The following is a 19,707-nucleotide window of genomic DNA, read 5'->3' as shown; positions in this document are numbered from 1 at the left end:
CTTGTCCCCTTGTGCATTTCTATTTAATAGGCCCACTTTCACATGTGTTTCTTTATTGGAAAGCTTCATTGCAAAATCTGGAGAAATGTGAAGATCAATAGATAACCATATTTTGGTTTGCGTTATGCAGATTCAGTATGCTGGAAAAAGTTCCGAGTTCTGTCTTGCAAATGTAAATCAAAGGTATTTTTGCTTAAAAACAAATGGCAGGTATGATTCTAAGTTCCTGTTTTTAAAAATCAATTGTAGATATTAGAAACTAGCCCAGGGAGTACACCTTCAGAGGAAGGCCTCTTTTGTGAATGGTCCTGTTAACTGAGTTTGCTTGATGGCTGTCAATGTTTCTAGGCATGGTTTCTGGCTTATAGTCCTGAAGCTAATGCTGATTTGTCAGGGCTTATCATTTCTGTCTTGTGCACCACAGAAGGAGGCACTTCTGTAACTATATGGGCCAGCACTTCTTAAGCATTCCTGAGCCAATGGAGGGGAGTGTTGGAATTCCCTGCATTAGCAGGAGATTTGCGTAAATGACACCTGGATCCCATCCAAGAGACTGTAGAAGTCGTCTGTAGATTCTGAGGACAGCTTTAGTGAATAAAGGAATCATACTATGGAATGTGAAACCTCTGTTACATCACACATTGAAAGTGGGACATAACAGCTCACGGATCTGGCCACAAAACTGAAAAGAAAAAATCATAAGGGGAAAGGCGCTTTTAACAAATCAAAGTGTATGGTGAGCTTTCTTAGAGCTGCTTGGTGGTTGGCCTGGATAGATAAAGGATTGCAGAAGTTTTAAATCCAATGTCGCCTTCTCTGTTTGTCCACCCACCCATATCCCCATCTTTGCCTGCCATCATTTGCTTATCATGTCTGCCTCTGTCTACCTGTAAGTATGAATGAATGAACAAATCAAGCTTTATTGCTTAAAACCATAGGCTATCAAACTAGTTCAGTAACAGCAGCAGAACATACATGGTACTGACAGTGCATATACAGAAGTAGAATGCCTTGTATGTTATAAAAGTAACTGTAGTCATGAGTATATATACAGGATTTTCTTACTCACTCTGTTGTCTCAGAAAACACTCTAAGAAAACATTATACAAAACTTTAAGAAGGAATTGATCAGTACATGAAAAAGAATACAATGTATAAGATCAGCCTTTTTAAAATGTTACTTCTGAATCTTAGCCAGTAATTCTCAGTGCCAGTATATCTAACCCAGTGACCTCCAGGGAGTATATCAGGATTTCAGGAGAAGCATACTGTATGTAGTTTGGAAAAACATATTAAGTATTATATTAGTATGTTATGATATCCCTATTATACCAATGGAGGCTGGTGACTCCCATATCATGGCAACTATTAATTTCATTCTGGGTTTTAGTTTGAACTCTATAGGAGCTATTAACCTCCAAGAAATTTCAACTGCTGAGATAGCTCTTTAAAGTCTGGACTAAAATCTCGAGTGACAGCCATGGCTCGCACAATATCTGAGTTAGCATCCTCTTCAATGTCATTTAAATAGCAATTCAGATATTGAAAATGGCCTCACGATGAGCTATATTCTCACCTAAAGGTGTGCATATTTGTATTTTTGGCCTACAGGGATGGAAACTAAGAAGGAATCTGCCCTGACTTGAGGTAATGTCACAATTCCTGCTTGCAAATAAGATGTGGTTGAAAAACAGTACAGTATTTTATGTTTCATCACTACCTTCCTACCACTAGTCAGAGGAAAACCACAGTTCACATTACCAAACACCTTTTCTCATAAATCTGTTCTGCAATTCTTCTTTCTCTGCTTCCAGTTCTTTTAAAATCTCCCCCATCCTCAAGTTCAGTTTCCAAAATCATAAGCAAGGCCATCAAAGTCATTAATGGCAGTGGAGGTGAGTGGGTGGATAGCAAAGTCAGAGGAGAACCAGCAACCACCCAGCTGCGGCCCTATCTCGATGTTGGGGCGCTCACCACTTTGCAGCATGCACTCGTAATCTCAAGATTAGACTACTGTAATGCGCTCTACGTGGGGCTGCCTTTGAGGCTGTGGCGGAAACTTCAGGTGGTGCAGAATGCGGCGGCCAGACTCCTCAGTGGGGTGAAAAAATTCCAACACATCTCACCCACTCTGGCTGCATTGCATTGGCTGCCCATCAGATTCTGCATCGACTTCAAAGTTTTGATGCTTACGTACAAAGCCCTAAACGGTTTAGGGCCTCGATACTTGGCGGAACGCCTTCTACCACCAAGATCTACCCGTGTCACTCACGTGAGCCAGGAGGTGAGGTTGAGGAGCCTAACGCCGAGGGAGGCCCAGAAGGAAAAGACAAGAAATCGGGCCTTCTCGGCAGTGGCTCCTCGCCTCTGGAACAACCTCCCCCCTGATATTCGCGCGGCCCCCTCGCTCGGTATTTTCAAAAAGCAATTAAAAACATTGATGTTTCGGCAGGCCTTCCCTCCTAGTTAATTCCTGATCCCTTTCTCTTTTCTCTCCTGATGTTTTAACCCAATTGTTGAAAGTTTTCTTTTATGTAATTCTGTTGTTTTTATTGTGGTATCCCATGTTGTAAGCCGCCTAGAGTGGTCTATCGACTAGATAGGCGGGATATAAATAAAATAAATAAAATAATAATAAATAATAAGTCTTCTCTAAATGTTAGACTGGAACATTTTATGTACCCAATTTAGCTTCTGCTTACTTTCCCTGCCCCTTGCTTTCACTCAAGACTGCTGGATAGCTCAGTGGCTTAGGAGTTTGATGGCCCACTGTGCCTGCTTGACAGGGGCTGGACTTAATAATTCTTAGGGTCCTTCTGTCTCAGCAGTTCAAAGATGATGATGATGACAATGACATGGTAGGGTGGCAAGCTGTGGAAGAATCCAGTGTCCAGTGGAGATTCTTCTGCCAGGGTGGGAATCCTCTACTCCCTGAAATGGGGAGCACTTAAAAAAGGGACGTGGTGGCACTGCGGGTTAAACCGCAGAAGCCTCTGTGCTGCAAGGTCAGAAGACCAGCGGTCGTAAGATCAAATCCACGCGATGGAGTGAGCCCCCATTGCTTGTCCCAGCTCCTGCCAACCTAGCAGTTTGAAAGCATGTAAATGCTAGTAGATAAATAGGTACCATCACAGTGGAAAGGCAACAGTGTTCTGTGTCTAGTCACGCTGGCCATATGACCATGGAAACTGTCTATGGACAAATGCTGTCTCTACAGCTTGGAGAAAGGGATGAGCACCACACCCTAGAGTCAGACACGACTGGGCTAAATCCTCTACTCCCTGAAATGGGGAGCACTTACACATTACCAAAAAAGATGAAATGCATCAGCCCACCAGAAAAGGGGACAACATGTGACATTGATTAAACACAAGTTTAGAAATCATCATTATAACAATCTCTTGCTACAACAGGAAAAAAAGTATGACCACATAACCTGCAAGCTTGCTTGGTCATCTGGTCCCAATCTTCCATTACTTCGTGCAGCTTCAATGATATTGCACCCCATCCTCTTGGTTCTTTATCTTTAAGCTGTCTTTAGATTTCAGGGCCATTTGAATAGAGAACTGAACTTTGACGGTCCCTCAAACGGAGGGCTATCCTTTGTAAACAAGGACACCGGACCATCCCGTTGCTTGGTGCTATCTGCAGTGTATTGTTGTAGTAATGACAGACAAAACAGAGAGTATCAAAATGTTTCTTTGGGAGACTACATCTTCCAGAATCCTCTACCCAGCATAATCAGTAGCCAGGCTGGCTAGCGGAATTCTGGGAGCTGAAGTACTTAAATGTAAATTCCCCAACAGCTTGCACAACGCAGCTGTAAAAAATACTCCATGTCTGATCTCCAGATTGATTCATTTTGGGTTCTTTTGAGGATGGGATGCTAAATTCCTTTTCATGACTTCCATTTACCGGTCCTTTCATTTAATACACAAGAGACCAGTTCTTTCAGCTTCTTTCAGCACATTTCAAAGAATAGAAAGACAGAGATTGCTGTGCTGATCAAACCATAGAATAAAGGAGCTGAAAGGGGCCTATAAGGCCATTGAATCCAACCTACTGCTCAAGGCAGGAATCCAAATCAAAGCAAATCTGACAGATGGGGTTGTCTAGCTTTCTTTTGAATGCCTCCACTTCTGGAGCACTCACCACCTCTCTGGGTAATTGGTTCCACGGCTGTTCTGTTCTAACAGTTAGAAAGTTTTTCTGATATTCTACTGAAATCTGATTTCCTGTAACTTGAGTCCATTATTATGTGTCCTGCACTCTGGAATGATTGAGAACAGATTCTGCCCCTCCCCTGTTTTTCAACCTTTCAAGTATTTGAAGAGTGCTATCATATCTTCCCTCAGTCTTCTTTTCTCAAGGCCAAACATGCCCAGATATTTCAGTACTTCCTTATAGGGCTTAGTTTCCAGTCCCCTAATTCTCTTTGTTGGCCTCCTTTGAATTTTTTTTTTTTTTTGGTTTGTCAGTGTGACAGCCTTCCTCACAACTCACAAAGGGAGGTCATCACGTCACTTTAAAACCCTTCACTCTTCTTTACTGCCACCAGCCATTCCTTAATGAATAAATCATACAGCAGGCCAGTATAACTTTTAAAAATAAAAACTTGGTTTATTGAATACAAAGAGAAAGGAATGGTAAATCACTGTTAAAGAAATAATCAATTACTGTTTCTCAGGCACTAGCTCTCACAGACTCTTTCTCACTGACACTAAGATTACTTTAACTCACAGCTCAGACACTCATCTCTCATCTATCTGCTATCTCCTATCTGATCCACTCACACCTCTCACACACCTTATATATCACAGCTCCTCCCGCCTCTGCACCACCCTCCGCCCTCTCATTGGCTGAGATTTTCCCTCCCAGCTGTGACGGACAGGTTATGCTATGGCTGACCGTAACAGTCAGTATCCTTCTTAAAGTGTGGTATCCAAAACCGGACACAGTACTCAAGATGAGGCCTAATCAGTGTTGAATAGAGATGAACTAGTACTTCACAAGATTTGGAAACTAAACTGTTAATGCAGCCTAAAATAGCATTGCCCTTTTTTTGCAGCTGCACTTAGCGTTGCTAAATTTCATTCTGCTCTTTTCAGCCCAGTGCTGAAGCCTCTCAAGATCTTTTGAAGCAAGTGCCCCATAATATTCTAAGCTAACAAGTTTGGGCTGGTTAGAACAACAGCATCTAACTCAGAGTGTCATGGGAGATGTCAAGATTACAAGTGTTGCATGGGTATAACAATTTCCATCCTATTGCCCATGTGACATTTGCGGTCTTAACATCCTCCCTCATTCCAGCTGATCCCAAAGGACATAAAAGCACTGATTTGTACATATTGTATTTACGTGGGTGAAGGATATAACTACAACCTAACAAGAGACTGCTTATCAGTAGCTCCTTCTCAAACTAGGAGGGTGCAAAAAGTGGAGTAATACAAGGCTCAGTCCTGGGTCTGATGCTCTTTAACATTTTTATTAATTACTTGGATGAGGGAGTGCAGGTAGAATTATCAAATTTGCCAACAACACAAAATTGGGTGGAATAGCTAATACTTTAGAAGACAGAAACAAAATTCAAAAAGATCTTGAGGGGCTTCAGCACTGGGCTGAAAAGAGCAGAATGAAATTTAGCAACGCTAAGTGCAAAGTTGTGCACCTACTTGGCTCAGTAATACTACATGCAAAAAGGATATTGGAATTGTAGATCACAAGCTGAATGTGCGCCTACAGTGGGAATTCAGCACTGTGAGAACTGGTGGCTCAATATATATCAATACAGGTGCCTGAATTTTTAGACTTTTCACGGATGGATGGCTATCCATGATTCTCATGAAAACCACCTTACTTCAAGATTTAACAACTGCACCATCAACTTTGAGTTCTCCAGTGTGGTTGTAATCAAACAATGCTGATAAACGTGAACCAAGTTAAATGATTTCAGATCAATCCATTCTATTTTTGGACCGAGTGGCTGATGAATCCAGCACAGCAGTTATTCCTTATTAATTAACCCAATACACAGCCATACAATCCTGTTCATGGCACATAAAATATTAACAGAAGAAACACACAACTTTGTCACCTGTAATATGTACTTTATGGAAGAGGCAGAGTCATAGCTGTTACAGCCCAAGGGATTATACCAGCAGGTTGGAGCATGTTCGAGTTATTTAGCTACATGTCTAGATTAGAAAATAGCACCATGTCATCTATGAATTTTCACCCAAACTTGGTGAATGATGTATTGCAGGCTGTACAACAATAGGCAAAAATGTAGTACAAACTCATAAGCAGGTTGCAGCCAATTAAACGTTTTAACAATTCAGCCAGCTGTTGCTCTGTTGAACTGACACCACACGTTTACTGTTGGGGTCATACTTGAACACTTGTGTTCCCTTGAAGAAATGGATGTATCCTGAAAGAAGAGGATAGAAATGAGAATTAGCAAAAAGGATCAAGAAACGACTCTTTCTTCCAAATCAAGATATGAGTTAACATTGATCTGAACCAGGCCATTATGTGCAGTGTGAAAATAGTGCTTCCATATGATGTCCCTTTCTCTTAGTGTTATTCGCAGCTTCTCTGTCTAGAAACAGAATAATAGAATAATGGAGTTGGAAGAGGCCTAGGCCATCCAGTCTAACTCCCTAGTCAATGAAAGTATCCAAATCAAAGCAGATCTAATAGATGGTTGTCCAATTTAGGGTTGAATGCATTCCATGTCAGAGCACTCATCACCTCCTGATGAGTGTTCCATTGTTGTACTGCTCTAACAGGTTGCTTTCTTGAGATGTGCACAATTTATAGGAACAATTTCCAAGCTACTCTGAAAGCTAGACAAATGTTGTTTCTCTAATTAAAGTAGAAAAAAAACCAGTTTCTTTACTTACCATCCTGCTGTAAAACAGCATCTAAGTCACGGCCAACTCCTTGAAAATCTTTGAGTATCTTTCTGGGATAGCCTTGCTCCATGGATTGTGTGATTTCATCATATCTGAGCAAAGATAACACAATGTTGTGTGAATGCAATATTATATGACCATTTTAAAAAAGTAATCTGTTGCTGTAAATCAGCTGTTTTCAAGAGGGAAGGAGAATTAAACTTAGTCATATTTCCTTTCTCATCCCTATCCTCATCTTGATTGGTTGAAATAGCTAAAACAAATGGAATTCCACATTAACTCAACAGCATACTTAAAATTATATCCAGAGTTCAGAAATAATGAATTACTCATACTAGTTACATGCCATTCATTCCTTTTCCCAGTATCAAAAGTATAACTGAGTTGTATTACAAGTATAATTTTATGATTGTAATTTAACAGGGGACTTTTTTTCTTTTCGTGAGGTGAGTGTAACTTTAAAATTACAGTACTTTTATAGCTCCATCCATTAAACGATGGCGGAAGACTGTCATATGTTTCAAGTAATAAAAACAAAACAGAAACCAAAAAAAGGGTTGTGTTTTCTTTAAGGATAAGAGATTTAATTTCCTATTCAAATAAATGTGTTAGTTTTATAGGTGGCACAATATTTTTATCTTATTAGTTCAGTTTTGTCTGTGTAATACATGCTGAAATAGGTAAACATGGAGCCTCGTGGCGCAGTGGTTAAACCGCTGTACTGCAGCCAAAACTGTCCTCACGACCTGGGGTTCAAATCCCAGGTAGCCGGCTCAAGGTTGACTCAGCCTTCTATCCTTCTGAGGTCGGTAAAATGAGTACCCAGCTTGCTGGGGGGGGGGCAATGTGTAGCCTGCATAATTAAATTGTAAACCTCCCAGAGAGTGCTTGAAGTGCTATGAGGCGGTACGTAAGCAGCACGCTTTGCTTTTTTTGCTTTACATCTCTGAAAACTGCTAGAGGGTTCAAATGCTGTCTTGTGCCATGCCTTGTATCCTGTTGTGGCTGTTGAGGGGTCAAAAAAGTGCATGAAAAGGTGTGTTTTGTGCCACTACCTAGCAGCTTGTAATATTTGACTGATTCAAAAAATAATAATAACTAGGAGCAAGGTGGAGTAAAATAGTGTAAATAAATAAATAAATAAATAAATAAATAAATAAATAAATAAATAAATAAATAAATAAATAAATAAATAAATAAATAAATAAATCTCAATTATTTTTAAGAAATGGGAGAGCAAAGTTTGTTTTCTTCATGGCACAGTGATTAAACTGCTGTACTGCAGCCAAAACTGTGCTCACGACCTGGGGTTCAATCCCAGGTAGCCGGCTCAAGGTTGACTCAGCCTTCTATCCTTCTGAGGTTGGTAAAATGAGTATCCAACTCACTGGGAGGTAGGGGGCAATGTGTAGCCGGTATAATTAAAAATTGTAAACCACCCAGAGAGTGCTTGAAGCGCTATGGGGCGGTATATAAGCTCTACGCTATTTTTGCTTTTTAATTTGTTAAGATAGCCGATAACTTCTGTAGCCCTAGGAACTAAAACGGTTAATTGATAATTTTTTAAAAACCTAGAAGAAGAGCTTTTGGTAAAAAAATGTTTACATCAAGCTGAAGCTATGAGTTGGAATTATGTGGGGAAAGCCACAATATTTTAAGAAAATATCTAATACATGCCTATAAGAGAAAATCTAGCTAATTTCTCCTGGGTATAATGTTGATGCTTAACAAAGAAGACAAACTGAGTTTGCAAAAATTTCCAGCTATACCTCCAATACTTGAAACCAGAAAATAAATATGTTTTCCCTGTTTGTTGATCACTAAATGCAGCATCAATTTTCTTCACATTTTTGGGAAAGCCCAGCTCGTAAATGCTCCTAGGGTAGCCAGACAGGACATCGTATCCATCTAGAACCCAATATTGTTTTCCTACAAAGTAAAAAAAAGTGTTTACATGCATGAAATAACACATTCAGAGGATTTTAGAGGCAAATGCATTGATCTTGGAAGCCAGACAATCATATAATTCCTAACTTTCTTTCTTTCTTTCTTTCTTTCTTTCTTTCTTTCTTTCTTTCTTTCTTTCTTTCTTTCTTTCTTTCTTTCTTTCTTTCTTTCTTTCTTTCTTTCCTTCCTTCCTTCCTTCCTTCCTTCCTTCCTTCCTTCCTTCCTTCCTTCCTTCCTTCCTTCCTTCCTTCCTTCCTTCCTTCCTTCCTTCCTTCCTTCCTTCCTTCCTTCCTTCCTTCCTTCCTTCCCCCCAAGGAGGGGGCTCAAGGCAGCTCTCAGTGTTAAAAAACAAAATTAAAAGCACAATAAATTATATATTTAAAATAATTAAACTATAATGATAATTAAAATATACTGAATCATTAAAAATATTAAAATCAAACTTATTTCACTAAAAACCAGCATCCAGGGACTCAGGACTTTTAAAAGCCTGCCTGAAGATGTAGCACCTTCATAGGATGATATCTGTATAGCTGTGCTTGGAGCTTATTGTTTTGCAAGGAAAAAAATCCCTGCAATTTTAAAAGGGGGCAAGCGGGGTTCATTGCTCACCTTTAAAGAGAACGACTGTGTCTTTTTGAAAATTTTCATAGCCAGCATCGATGCTAGATGGTAGATTTGGCCAGAAGAGGGAAATGAAAAAGAGTTCCACATCTACCAACTGAGGGTGTCTACGCCAGAAGTGCCTGATTTTTTAAGATGTAAATATCACATTAGAAAGTAGGGAAGCTTCCACAGAAAAGCACATTACTTCACATTTGGAAAAGGTTGTAAATCAGCTACTCAGGAAATATCTGTAGCCTCCATAGTAAAGCACCTGTCTTGTATCCTAAAAGTTAGTGACTCAGTCCCTGAGATCTCCAGATAGGATATGGAAAAACTTCCAAAATTTAAATGCAGGAGTGGGTGATACCTTTATTAGACCACTAAAAAAAAATCAAGCAAACAACAGATAGCTAGCTTTCAATGGTAATTCATCCTCTTCAGGCTGTACACCATGTTCTTGTGGGTAGTTCAGAAAATCATATACATTTCTTAGAGTCCCAAATTTCATGACCATTATTGGGGCCAGGTTGTTTTCTTGAGATGAATTCAGATGCACAACTTGGTGCTCAGCCTGAGGAAGATGATTGATTGATTTTTTATTTATTTATTTAACTTATATGCCGCCCACTCTACCCAAAGGTCTCTGGGCAGCTTACAACAATTAAAATACAATTAAAATGCAATAAAAGATAAAATGATTAAAATACAATTAAAATAGATAATCTCAAAATTGCCATCAGGACCCACAGCTGACATTATTTCAATTGAAAGCCTTCTGGAACAGGAAGATTTTGACCTGGCACCGAAATGTCATCAGTGTCGGCGCCAGATGAATCTCAGTCGGGAGGGCATTCCATAGTCTGGGGGCAGCTGCCGAAAAGGCCCTTTGTCTACAAGCCCTCCCTCTTACCTCCTTAAGGGACTGCTCTTTCAAAGGGGCCCCCTGGCTAGATCTTAACTGCCGGGTAGGCTCATACGGAAGGAGGCAGTCCTTCAGGTATCCAGGGCCCAAGCTGTTTAGGGCTTTATATGTCAAAACAAGCACTTTGAATAGGGCCCGAGTAGCAACTGGTAGCCAATGTAACTTAAATGTCCCCTAGCGGCCCCACCACTCACCAGCCGTGCAGCCCGATTCTGAACCAGTTGCAGTCGCCGGACTGTCTTCAAAGGCAGCCCCATGTAGAGCGCATTGCAATAATCTATACGAGATGTTACCAGTGTGTGTGTAACTGTCATGAGACTTATCATCAAAAGCTAGCTGTCTGTTGTTTGCTTGATTTTTATTTTATTTTTTGGCCTAATAAAGGTATCACTGGCTCCTACATTGTATTGTTTTGGGGACCACAAAGCCCTTTACTGATTTTTTTAAATTTAGAAACAGTCTCACTCAGATCATGGAAGAGCTGTGGCTAGTCAGTGTTCACTGGAGGTATTGTGCTACAATCCCCATCTTTTCCAGCTATTTCCAGTACTAGATTAAAACAGATAGGAAGAATCACAGGATCAATTTCTTCCGTACACTTTTCTTTCTGGATATGCTCCTATCAACCACATCCCGCAAATACATTTCTCTACATGCAAAGTACAAGTTACCCACAAAGACCCAAGTATTGTTCTGACTAAATCTGAGAAAATTTCCAGAAAAGCTCTTGAAGGTGGCCATATGTCTAGATTGTTCCAAAAAAAGTCCTGATATTCTGTACACATAAATGTTTCAAATTACTCAGTAGTATCTTTATCATGTGAATTACAGCAAAAACTAGTCTGAATTCAACCAAGAGTTGGGCTATAAAGTGTAAAGAACTATAGGGTGAGGCCATCCAACCTGTGTTTAAAAACTGACACACTATGATCACACAGAAGTGGTTGTACAACCACTGTTTTAAAAAGCCAAGAAAGGTACAGTGATGCCTTGCAAGATAAAAATAATTCATTCTGCAAGTTGTTTCGTATTGCAGAAATTTTGTCTTGCGAAGCACGGTTTCCCCATAGGAATGCATTGAAATTTAATTAATGCATTCCTATTCATCTTGTGAAGCACGGCCATAGAAAAATTTGTCTTGTGAGTCACCAAAAAAAAATATCGCAAGACACTTTTGTCTTCCACATTTTTCGTTGCGCGAGGCATTCATCTTGTGAGGCATCACTGTAATGCTAGGGGTGCTGGGTGTTTAGCCTGCACCATCATCATTTGCCAGCAAGTCAGTTCTGTCTAATGGCAATCCTTTTCAGGTAGAGATTACTCAGAAGTTATATATAAGAAAGTAACTTACCTGCCCTTAAAGAACATCATTTCTCCACGGAAAGTGGCAATAGCATCAAAAGTGGTCTTGGGGTCACAAGCTTTTGGTGTGGTTGGTCCAGTTGGTTGTACCGGACTATCCAATTTCCCTAAATTAAAGAAGAATTCTATCAAACTCTGTATTAAATAGTTCTTTAAAACAATGCTAAATGGGGGATGCCATTGTTTAATTGTTCAGGAGAAGAAGCTATGGGTAGGGATGACCCTCACACTAGGCAAATACTTGTGAAGCCACTTAATTCTTTTCTAGCAAGATTATTTTTCACGCAACAACATAGGCAGTGGATTTTTCTTGTGGACACCACTGATCAAGGAATTCTCCTGTGTAAATCATAACTGACATGAATGGGAGTTGTCTAAAATACCTGTAGGTTGTATGCCATTTTAAAACCACTTGGAAAAGTTACTTTTTGGAACTACAGCTTGCAGACCTTCTTGCAGCATAGCTATCAGCCACAGTGGCTGGAGGTTTCTGTGAACTGCAGTTCAATACAGTAACTTTTCTAATGCCCGAGTTTGTTTGTTTGTTAAACATCTACAGTGGGGTCTCTACTTAAGAACTTAATCCGTATTGGAAGGTGGTTCTCAAGTTGAAAAGTTCTTATGTTGAATCTGCATTTCCCATAGGAATGCATTGAAAACCATTTCATCCGTATTTGCTCTTTTCCGTCCATAGAAACTACAGTGGAACCTCTACTTAAGAACTTAATCCATTTTGGAATGGTGTTCTTAAGTTGAATCGTTCTTAATCCGTTCTGGCTGTTTTTTTGTTATGTAGAGGTGCGTTCGTACATTGAAGCATTAGTTCCCATAGGAACTAATGCAAAGCTGGTTAATACGTACTCTACCACCAGGGGGAGAATTTTTTTAACCTAAGATGACCTAAGGTTAAAAAAAGAGCAGGAAAGGTTTTTTTTCCTGTTCTTATCTTGGATTTCTGTTCTCAAGTAGAAGCAAAATTTAGCAAATGGAGCTGTTCTTAAGTTGGATTGTTCTTAAGTAGGGACGTTCTTAAGTAGAGACCTCACTGTATTTATGCATTGTAGGGTTCCAGTAAAGACACTTTTGGTAACAACAAATCTACCCAATTCTTGCTTATGTTTCACTTTTCTTAGCCTTACCATAAACGGTTTGAATGCCATCAATGTCATCCTGAGGAAGCCGAAATAAATTAGGTTCCGTGTAAGAGTAGGTGGGATACATCAACGCTCCGGGATCCGTGGAGTGGGACAAACCCAAGGAATGTCCGAACTCATGAGCAGCAACAAGAAACAGGTTGCGGCCTGACAAAATAGGCAAAACAATCATGTTTCCATTCAGAGAAACAATGAGAAGAGTGTTGGGATTCTTGGGTTGCTTTAATACATGAACATACTACTTAGAGGTAGAACAAAAAAATCTGCACGTTTGGAGCGGCAAGCTAGTAAACATTAATCACAGCTCAAAACCAAACTGAATCTGAAATAGTGCCATTGCTCAAGTTGGGTGCAGGAGAATTATACCTGGTTCAGACTGGGAACAGAAATTGTAAAGGGTTAATTGTTTCCCTCCACCCTGATCCTGATAAGTATCATGCCTTCCACCTCCAGCTGCTATTATGGTGTTATTGGGGGTTGGCCTCTCCAATGGAACCTTTCTTCCTGGATAATTTTAGTGGAAAGATTCTCATTGCAACTCCAATTGTGGGGAAGAGGTAACCTTCTACCTATGTCTCCAATCCTGTCGATCACTTCCCAGCATTAGGAAAAAATTTCTTTTAAGGACTATACTGGCTATGCTGGCTGGGCTAATCCTGAAAGTAAATTTTGCAAACTCTGTCTTCCCATCCATGGTCGTTTATTATAAAAATACTAGATATACTAATAATGCATATGTCTCCTTGCCCGTCTGCTTGGTTTGGCCCTCCTACTGCAAGAAAAAAAAAGAGGGAATATATATTAGTTACTTCAAGGAGTTCAGATAGAAGGGGAAGAACTGGGTTACAAGATTTCCCTTTTGTGGATGGGACATCCAGGATGTTCCATAGAGTGTTCAGAATTGTATCCCTGGTCAAGACTGAAAGGACACTGTTTTGCCAGCCTGTTTCATGGTACAGTGGTGCCTCGATTGCCCCGCATTATGACGAATCCGCTTTACAATGATCTTTTTGTGATCACAATTGCGATTGCAAAACAATGGTCTAAATGGGGGAATTTCGCTTTGGGATGATCGGTTCCCTGCTTCAGGAACTGATTCTTCACAAAACGATGTTTTTAGAACAGCTGATTGGCGGCTTCAAAATGGCCACCGGCTTTCAAAATGGCCCCCCGCTGTTTTCAAGGGATGGATTCCTCGCTATACAGACAGAGAAAATGGCCACCGTATGGAGGATCTTTGCTGGACGGTGAGTTTTTACCCCATTGGAATGCATTGAATGGGTTTAAATGCATTTCAATAGGGTTTTTATTTTCGATTTTCGATGTTTTCGCTTAACAGCAATTTTCCTGGAACAAATTATCATCGTTAAGCAAGGCACCACTGTATTGTCCTACTATCTCATTTGGTGATACTTGGGGACCTTGCCTTTGACAGAAGACAGTTGCTTATGTAGACTTGCTGCTACAATATATTTGTTTTGCAAAACTTTCTACAGTCCTTAAGAGTGGTGAAACTGTACCTCTGGAGCCTTGTTTTGTCCATTGTTCATCCTCATCAAAGTGAGCATCTCCACCAATATTCCTTCCTGGCTGGAAGGCATGTGCCAAGATCCCATCATGCCCATCAAAAGGAGAGTTATCACCGTGTTCTGAAGGTAGGGAAAGAAATGTGGTTGATCATATTTTAGACATCTTGCTTCAGAAAACAATGACCAAGGATGGTTTTGTTCTCATGTAGTATATCTAGTTACCTCCTGAATGAAAAGAGATCATTATATCTGCTAAGCCATCGTAGAGCCTTGTGAAAGTAAGGGGAGACACGTTGCTCCATACTTCAAGGGCCTTCTGGATTGCTCTGTCCACATCCGATGGATGCATGTCTGGTGTGTAATTCACAATCCTTTAAAATGAAGCACAAACAAAGCAGTTCCTTTACAGCTGAATAGGATACTGTGAGGTGTTTTAAGAAGAGCCAACTTCAAAAGTGATCAGAAGTCATCTGATCATGATTCTATAAACTCTTTGGATCTTCTGTTGATTACAAATTAGTTTGTTTTATTGCATGGTTGGCTGTCAGCTTAGTTTACATTTTGATTGCTGAGTTGCTCAGAAGGTAGCTGAAAGGCTAATGTGTTTTGCTCTTTTAAATGACATTTGACTTGAACGTATCTTGGACAGGCAATAAAGATTGCGCAACAAGGCAAGCACATATTTCCTCCTCCCATGTGATCTCTTCAGAAATGCAAGGTTTCCAGTGCTATATGCCTGAGACATCAGACAAGGAAGGAAGCCATGCCACCTCCCAATTTTGTCTGACCTATTGTCAGACAAAAACAGGATAACCTGTTAAATTAGGTTGAAGACAAAATCATGCTAGAATAAATAGGCTTCTTAAGGAAGCTCTGCTTCTAAAAACATTAACTGACCCGAGACTGATTTTGGATAAAGGGTCAACATCTCAATAGACTATTTGAGCAGAAACAAAGGGTTGCACTTGTGGAGAGGCATATTTAAGACTCGTTTTCTGCAAAAAAAATAAAAATAAAATAAAACCCAGATAGGTTTGATGTGAAACACATCTTTGCAGTGAACATATAGGAATGACAGTGTTTGTTCTGTTGTTGTTGCTGCTGTTGTTTAACAATGTAAATGCCAGATGTTATGAAAGTCTGGTAATTATCAGGACCACAGCTGGCTAAAGGGTAGGATTTAAAAGTAGGTAATAAGATTTCTGTAAAGAGCTTGTCATTTTAATATCTCAACTGAACCTGTCTGTTTCCTCCACTGCCGCATTCTGATTTTTAAAAAAGGGGTTCCATTGTCACTCTGAAACAGCAGATTAAGTACAAAGCAGACATCTGACTAGCTTGGCCCTGCAGCAAAGCCAAGTGGTAACCTGGGTTGCTCATTGGTCTCTTATCCTGAACTTGGTCCATTTCTTTGAGCATGGAAGGAGACAAGGACAAATATTGTCCATTCCCACAGTTTGCAGTTGTACAATTCAGGAGATTTATTAACCAATTCTGTGAATTGTGGGCACTAATCTAAAAAAACAACAACAACAAGCAAGCAAACAAAAAAAGCTCACCAAAAAACAGCAACACACCTCATATTTGCACACTTTCCAATAGGTTATTGCATGTAGGTGTATATGACTTATGTTGCTGTTTAAAAAGTCAGGGGTCTGCCGTATTCTGAGACTAGGGAAGTGATGAGCACATGAAACATCTTTCATTTTCAGCCATATTTCTAATCTTGCCATTCATTCATTCATTCATTCATTCATTCATTCATTCATTCATTCATTCATTCATTCATTCAAAATGTTTTTACCCTATCTTTCTCCTAACAAAGGAAGCAAGGTGGTGTACATAATTAAAAACACAACATTAAAAGCTAGAAATAGTAACTTAAATATTTTAAAAGAATTTAATAAATATTGTATTAAATATGTTATTTTGGCATTACTTTGTCCATACCAAGATCTTCCTGCTCAGCGGTCCCCAACCTTTTAAACTCCACAGACCAGTTGGGAATGGCGGGGCACCCCCCATGCTTGCGTTCATGCACGAAAGAGCAGACGCGCAGGTGCGAAGGGCAGAGGGCTGCTCGGGGACACTTGCGCAAACGTGCAAAGGCCAGGGGGAAATTTGTGCACATGCACACACTTGTGTGCATGCACAAAGGGGCTGTGCGGGGGAAGTGAGTGTGTGTGTGTGGTGGGTGGGAGATCTGTCTCTGCGGCCCAGTCTGACCCAGGCCACGGACTGGCACCGGGCTGTGGACCGGGGGTTGGGGACCTCTGCTCCAACTGAGACTTTGCCCTGCAGCACCTTCGTGGTGATAGATAGATAGATATTTATTTTTATTTATTTATTTACAATATTTTTTAGCCGCACCATTGTGGCTAAAAAAGATAGATAGATAGATAGATAGATAGATAGATAGATAGATAGATAGATAGATAGATAGATAGATAGATAGATAGATAGATAGATAGATAGATAGATAGATAGATAGATAGACAGACAGACAGACAGACAGACAGACAGACAGACAGACAGACAGACAGATAGATAGATAGATAGATAGATAGATAGATAGATAGATAGATAGATAGATCGATAGATCGATAGATCGATAGATCGATAGATCGATAGATCGATAACACTTACCTGTATGTGAGAGTAGTTGTCTCCCATTTTGGATTCCCATCAGTGAGGACAAAATCTCCTGTATCAGGCACACCACATCTGGCCTTCTTCATCACTGCCAGTGTTTCAAGATCTGGTTTTCCAGTCACTTCCAGCCCAAAAAACCTCTGCATTTCCTTTAGTTTTTCAGTTGTAGCAACGGTCTCATTAATATGGAGCTGTCCTACATTTTCATAGTTGTAGAACTGACTTAAATAGTTCTGATGGGAAGAAAACAGATTTTTGTTCTTGTTGTTAAAACAATGGACTTCAAAAATGAAATAAATGTTTGCACTATTTTTATAACCAACTAGTTGCTGTCCCTGGAAATGCAGTATTTTTCTTTTGAATCATGGCAAATCAGGAGAGCCAAACAACTGCTACAATTGACAAGAAAACTCCAAGATGCCACTCACCCTCCCTTTTATTGATCAAAACTTGCCTAGAGGGGCATTGGGCTAAGATATTACTACTTCCTTTACTTCCTTTACAGGACAATGATAATAATTGCAGTGATACATTATTCAGAGGCTCAAAAGGTTACTTTTTGAACTATACTTCCCAGTGAACCCCCTAGAGTATTGCCTAGAATTTGGGTAGTTGCACTCCAAAAAAATAGCTTTTTCTAAGCTCTTATTGGGGCTAAGAGCAAGCTTTGTCATACTGAACAGTTAAGCAGACCATTTCCTGATGCAGCTGTGTACTTTCAAGTACTAGAGACCTAATTTTAAAATAAAGCTAAAAACCCAGGGCACTTAATACACTAAACAGGCGTAATATGGCAGGCTTAAAATCTGAACAAAATCTGGATTTTCCTATGGGACACAGAGTACCGTATGTTAACAGAAAGTCCACAATAGGAGATGGAATTCCTGAAGTGCTTGAAAGATCTGATGGTCACAAGAAAAGTTTTCCACACCTCTTTGCAGATAAGTTGCTTGGTTTGGTCATTGGTTATTGAGAAGTAAGCAGAGGCTCCGGTTAGAAGTATTGCTATTCAGTTGCAAAGATCTGCCTGAAATCACATCTCTGGAGTGCTGAAAGATTTCAGCTTCCATTGAGAGACTAAAGCTGTCCTGCATTTTCAAGTTGCTTTTGGATCCTAGTGACCTTCTCCTCTATTTTTCCTGGAAAGCCACACAAGAATGCTGTTGATGGATCAATAACATACCTGCACACCCATAGGAATAGTTGTGTGCATCAAGTCAATTCTGACCGTATGGCATTGGCAACCCTTTTCAGAGTTTTCTAAGCAGACAGTACTCAGAAGTGGTTTGCTACTCCCTTCTTTTGGGAGCATCCAGGGACTGTGCAGCTTGCCCAAGGCCACACAGGCTGGTTCTTATGGGATACAGCATGGGGATCTGAGCCCCCAATTTCTGGTTGCATAGGTAAAGGTAAAGGTAAAGGTTAACATTTAGTCCAGTCGTGTCTGACTCTTGAGCATGGTGCTCATCCCTGTCTCCAAGCCATAGAGCCAGCGTTTGTCCGAAGACAGTTTCCATGGTCACATGGCCAGCACGACTAGACACGGAACGCTGTTTACCTTCCCACCATGGTTGTACCTATTTATCTACTTGCATTTGCATGCTTTCAAACTGCTAGTTTGGTAGGAGCTGGGACAAGTGACGGGAGCTCTCTCCGTCACGTGGATTCGATCTTACGATTGCAGGTCTTCTGACTTTACAGCACAGAGGCTTCTGCGGTTTAACCCAAGGCGCCACATCCCTATAAAGAGAGTTGTAATTGACTATATAACTCTGGTTGTATAGTCAATAGCTACATTAGATGCCAGAAAGCTTCACCAATACATCTTTTTGTTTCAGTTGTAGGATGACAAGGAGGATTTGGGACAGGAAAAAGAAAGGTCAATCAGAGATTCAGCAGTTCAGAGCAAATATTTACCTTAACTAAATTCAAATCTTCTTCTTTGTTTCCTTGGTCAATTGGAGCAGCAAAAGCAGACAATGTAAACCCAAGTAAGAGAACTGAGAGACTCCTCATTTTTCCAATCACAGTGTCTTCTTTCTCCACACGGTGCTGATTTCTTGAATACTGATCTACTTGTGTTTTGGTTATCCTCTGTTTATATAGTAGTTTACAGTTTCGCTCTGTTCTGACTCACAGGCTATGACATCTTCTGATTAGCAATCAGAGATGGATTCATCATTGAGTAATAGCCACAGAACAGCCATTTTCACAATGGCTTAGAAACATAAGAGAGGAAGATGTTTTGCATAATATCAGAACACACTGTAGAAATTTGCTTAACAATACTTCCCTCCAAGAGGATCTCATGGAGGAAAGCTGAAAATACAAAGAAGCCCAGTGTTGGTGATGTGGAATATGCTGTTGAAGCCTGGAAGAGTTATTTTTTGGGAATTACAACTCTCACTAGCAGGGCTAATGGCTGAGATGAGCTGATACACATTTGTGCAAATACTTTTCTCTGCTTATTAGATCTACTCCAATTTTATTTTTCTACATCTCAGCCTTAATCCCAGTAAAAGTCGATGTGTTGAATCAGTGTGTTCATTGATTGAACAATAATAGAATAATCTTAGTAATTGCACAGAACTGCACAGCTGGAAGGGACCCTATGGAATATC

General features: G+C 40.1%; 1 protein-coding gene across 1 annotated transcript; it reads right to left on the bottom strand.

Annotated features, from left to right (window-relative positions):
- Nucleotides 1-4,595: 4,595 nt before the first annotated feature.
- LOC110089072 (interstitial collagenase) lies at nt 4,596-19,213 on the bottom strand. Its single transcript, XM_020811849.3, has 10 exons — nt 19,004-19,213; nt 17,081-17,319; nt 14,657-14,805; nt 14,426-14,554; nt 12,891-13,052; nt 11,741-11,858; nt 9,474-9,607; nt 8,684-8,843; nt 6,903-7,006; nt 4,596-6,427 (listed from the first exon to the last, which is right to left on the bottom strand). The coding sequence occupies exons 1-10, from the start codon at nt 19,100-19,102 to the stop codon at nt 6,327-6,329; spliced, it is 1,395 nt and encodes a 464-aa protein (XP_020667508.3). The 5' UTR covers nt 19,103-19,213; the 3' UTR covers nt 4,596-6,326.
- Between the last annotated feature and the right edge of the window lie 494 nt (nt 19,214-19,707).

This window comes from Pogona vitticeps, chromosome 3 (assembly GCF_051106095.1).
Source record: "Pogona vitticeps strain Pit_001003342236 chromosome 3, PviZW2.1, whole genome shotgun sequence".
NCBI lineage: Eukaryota > Metazoa > Chordata > Lepidosauria > Squamata > Agamidae > Pogona > Pogona vitticeps.
The sequence above is the reverse complement of the archived record's forward strand: the minus strand, read 5'-3'. Positions and strand labels throughout refer to the sequence as shown.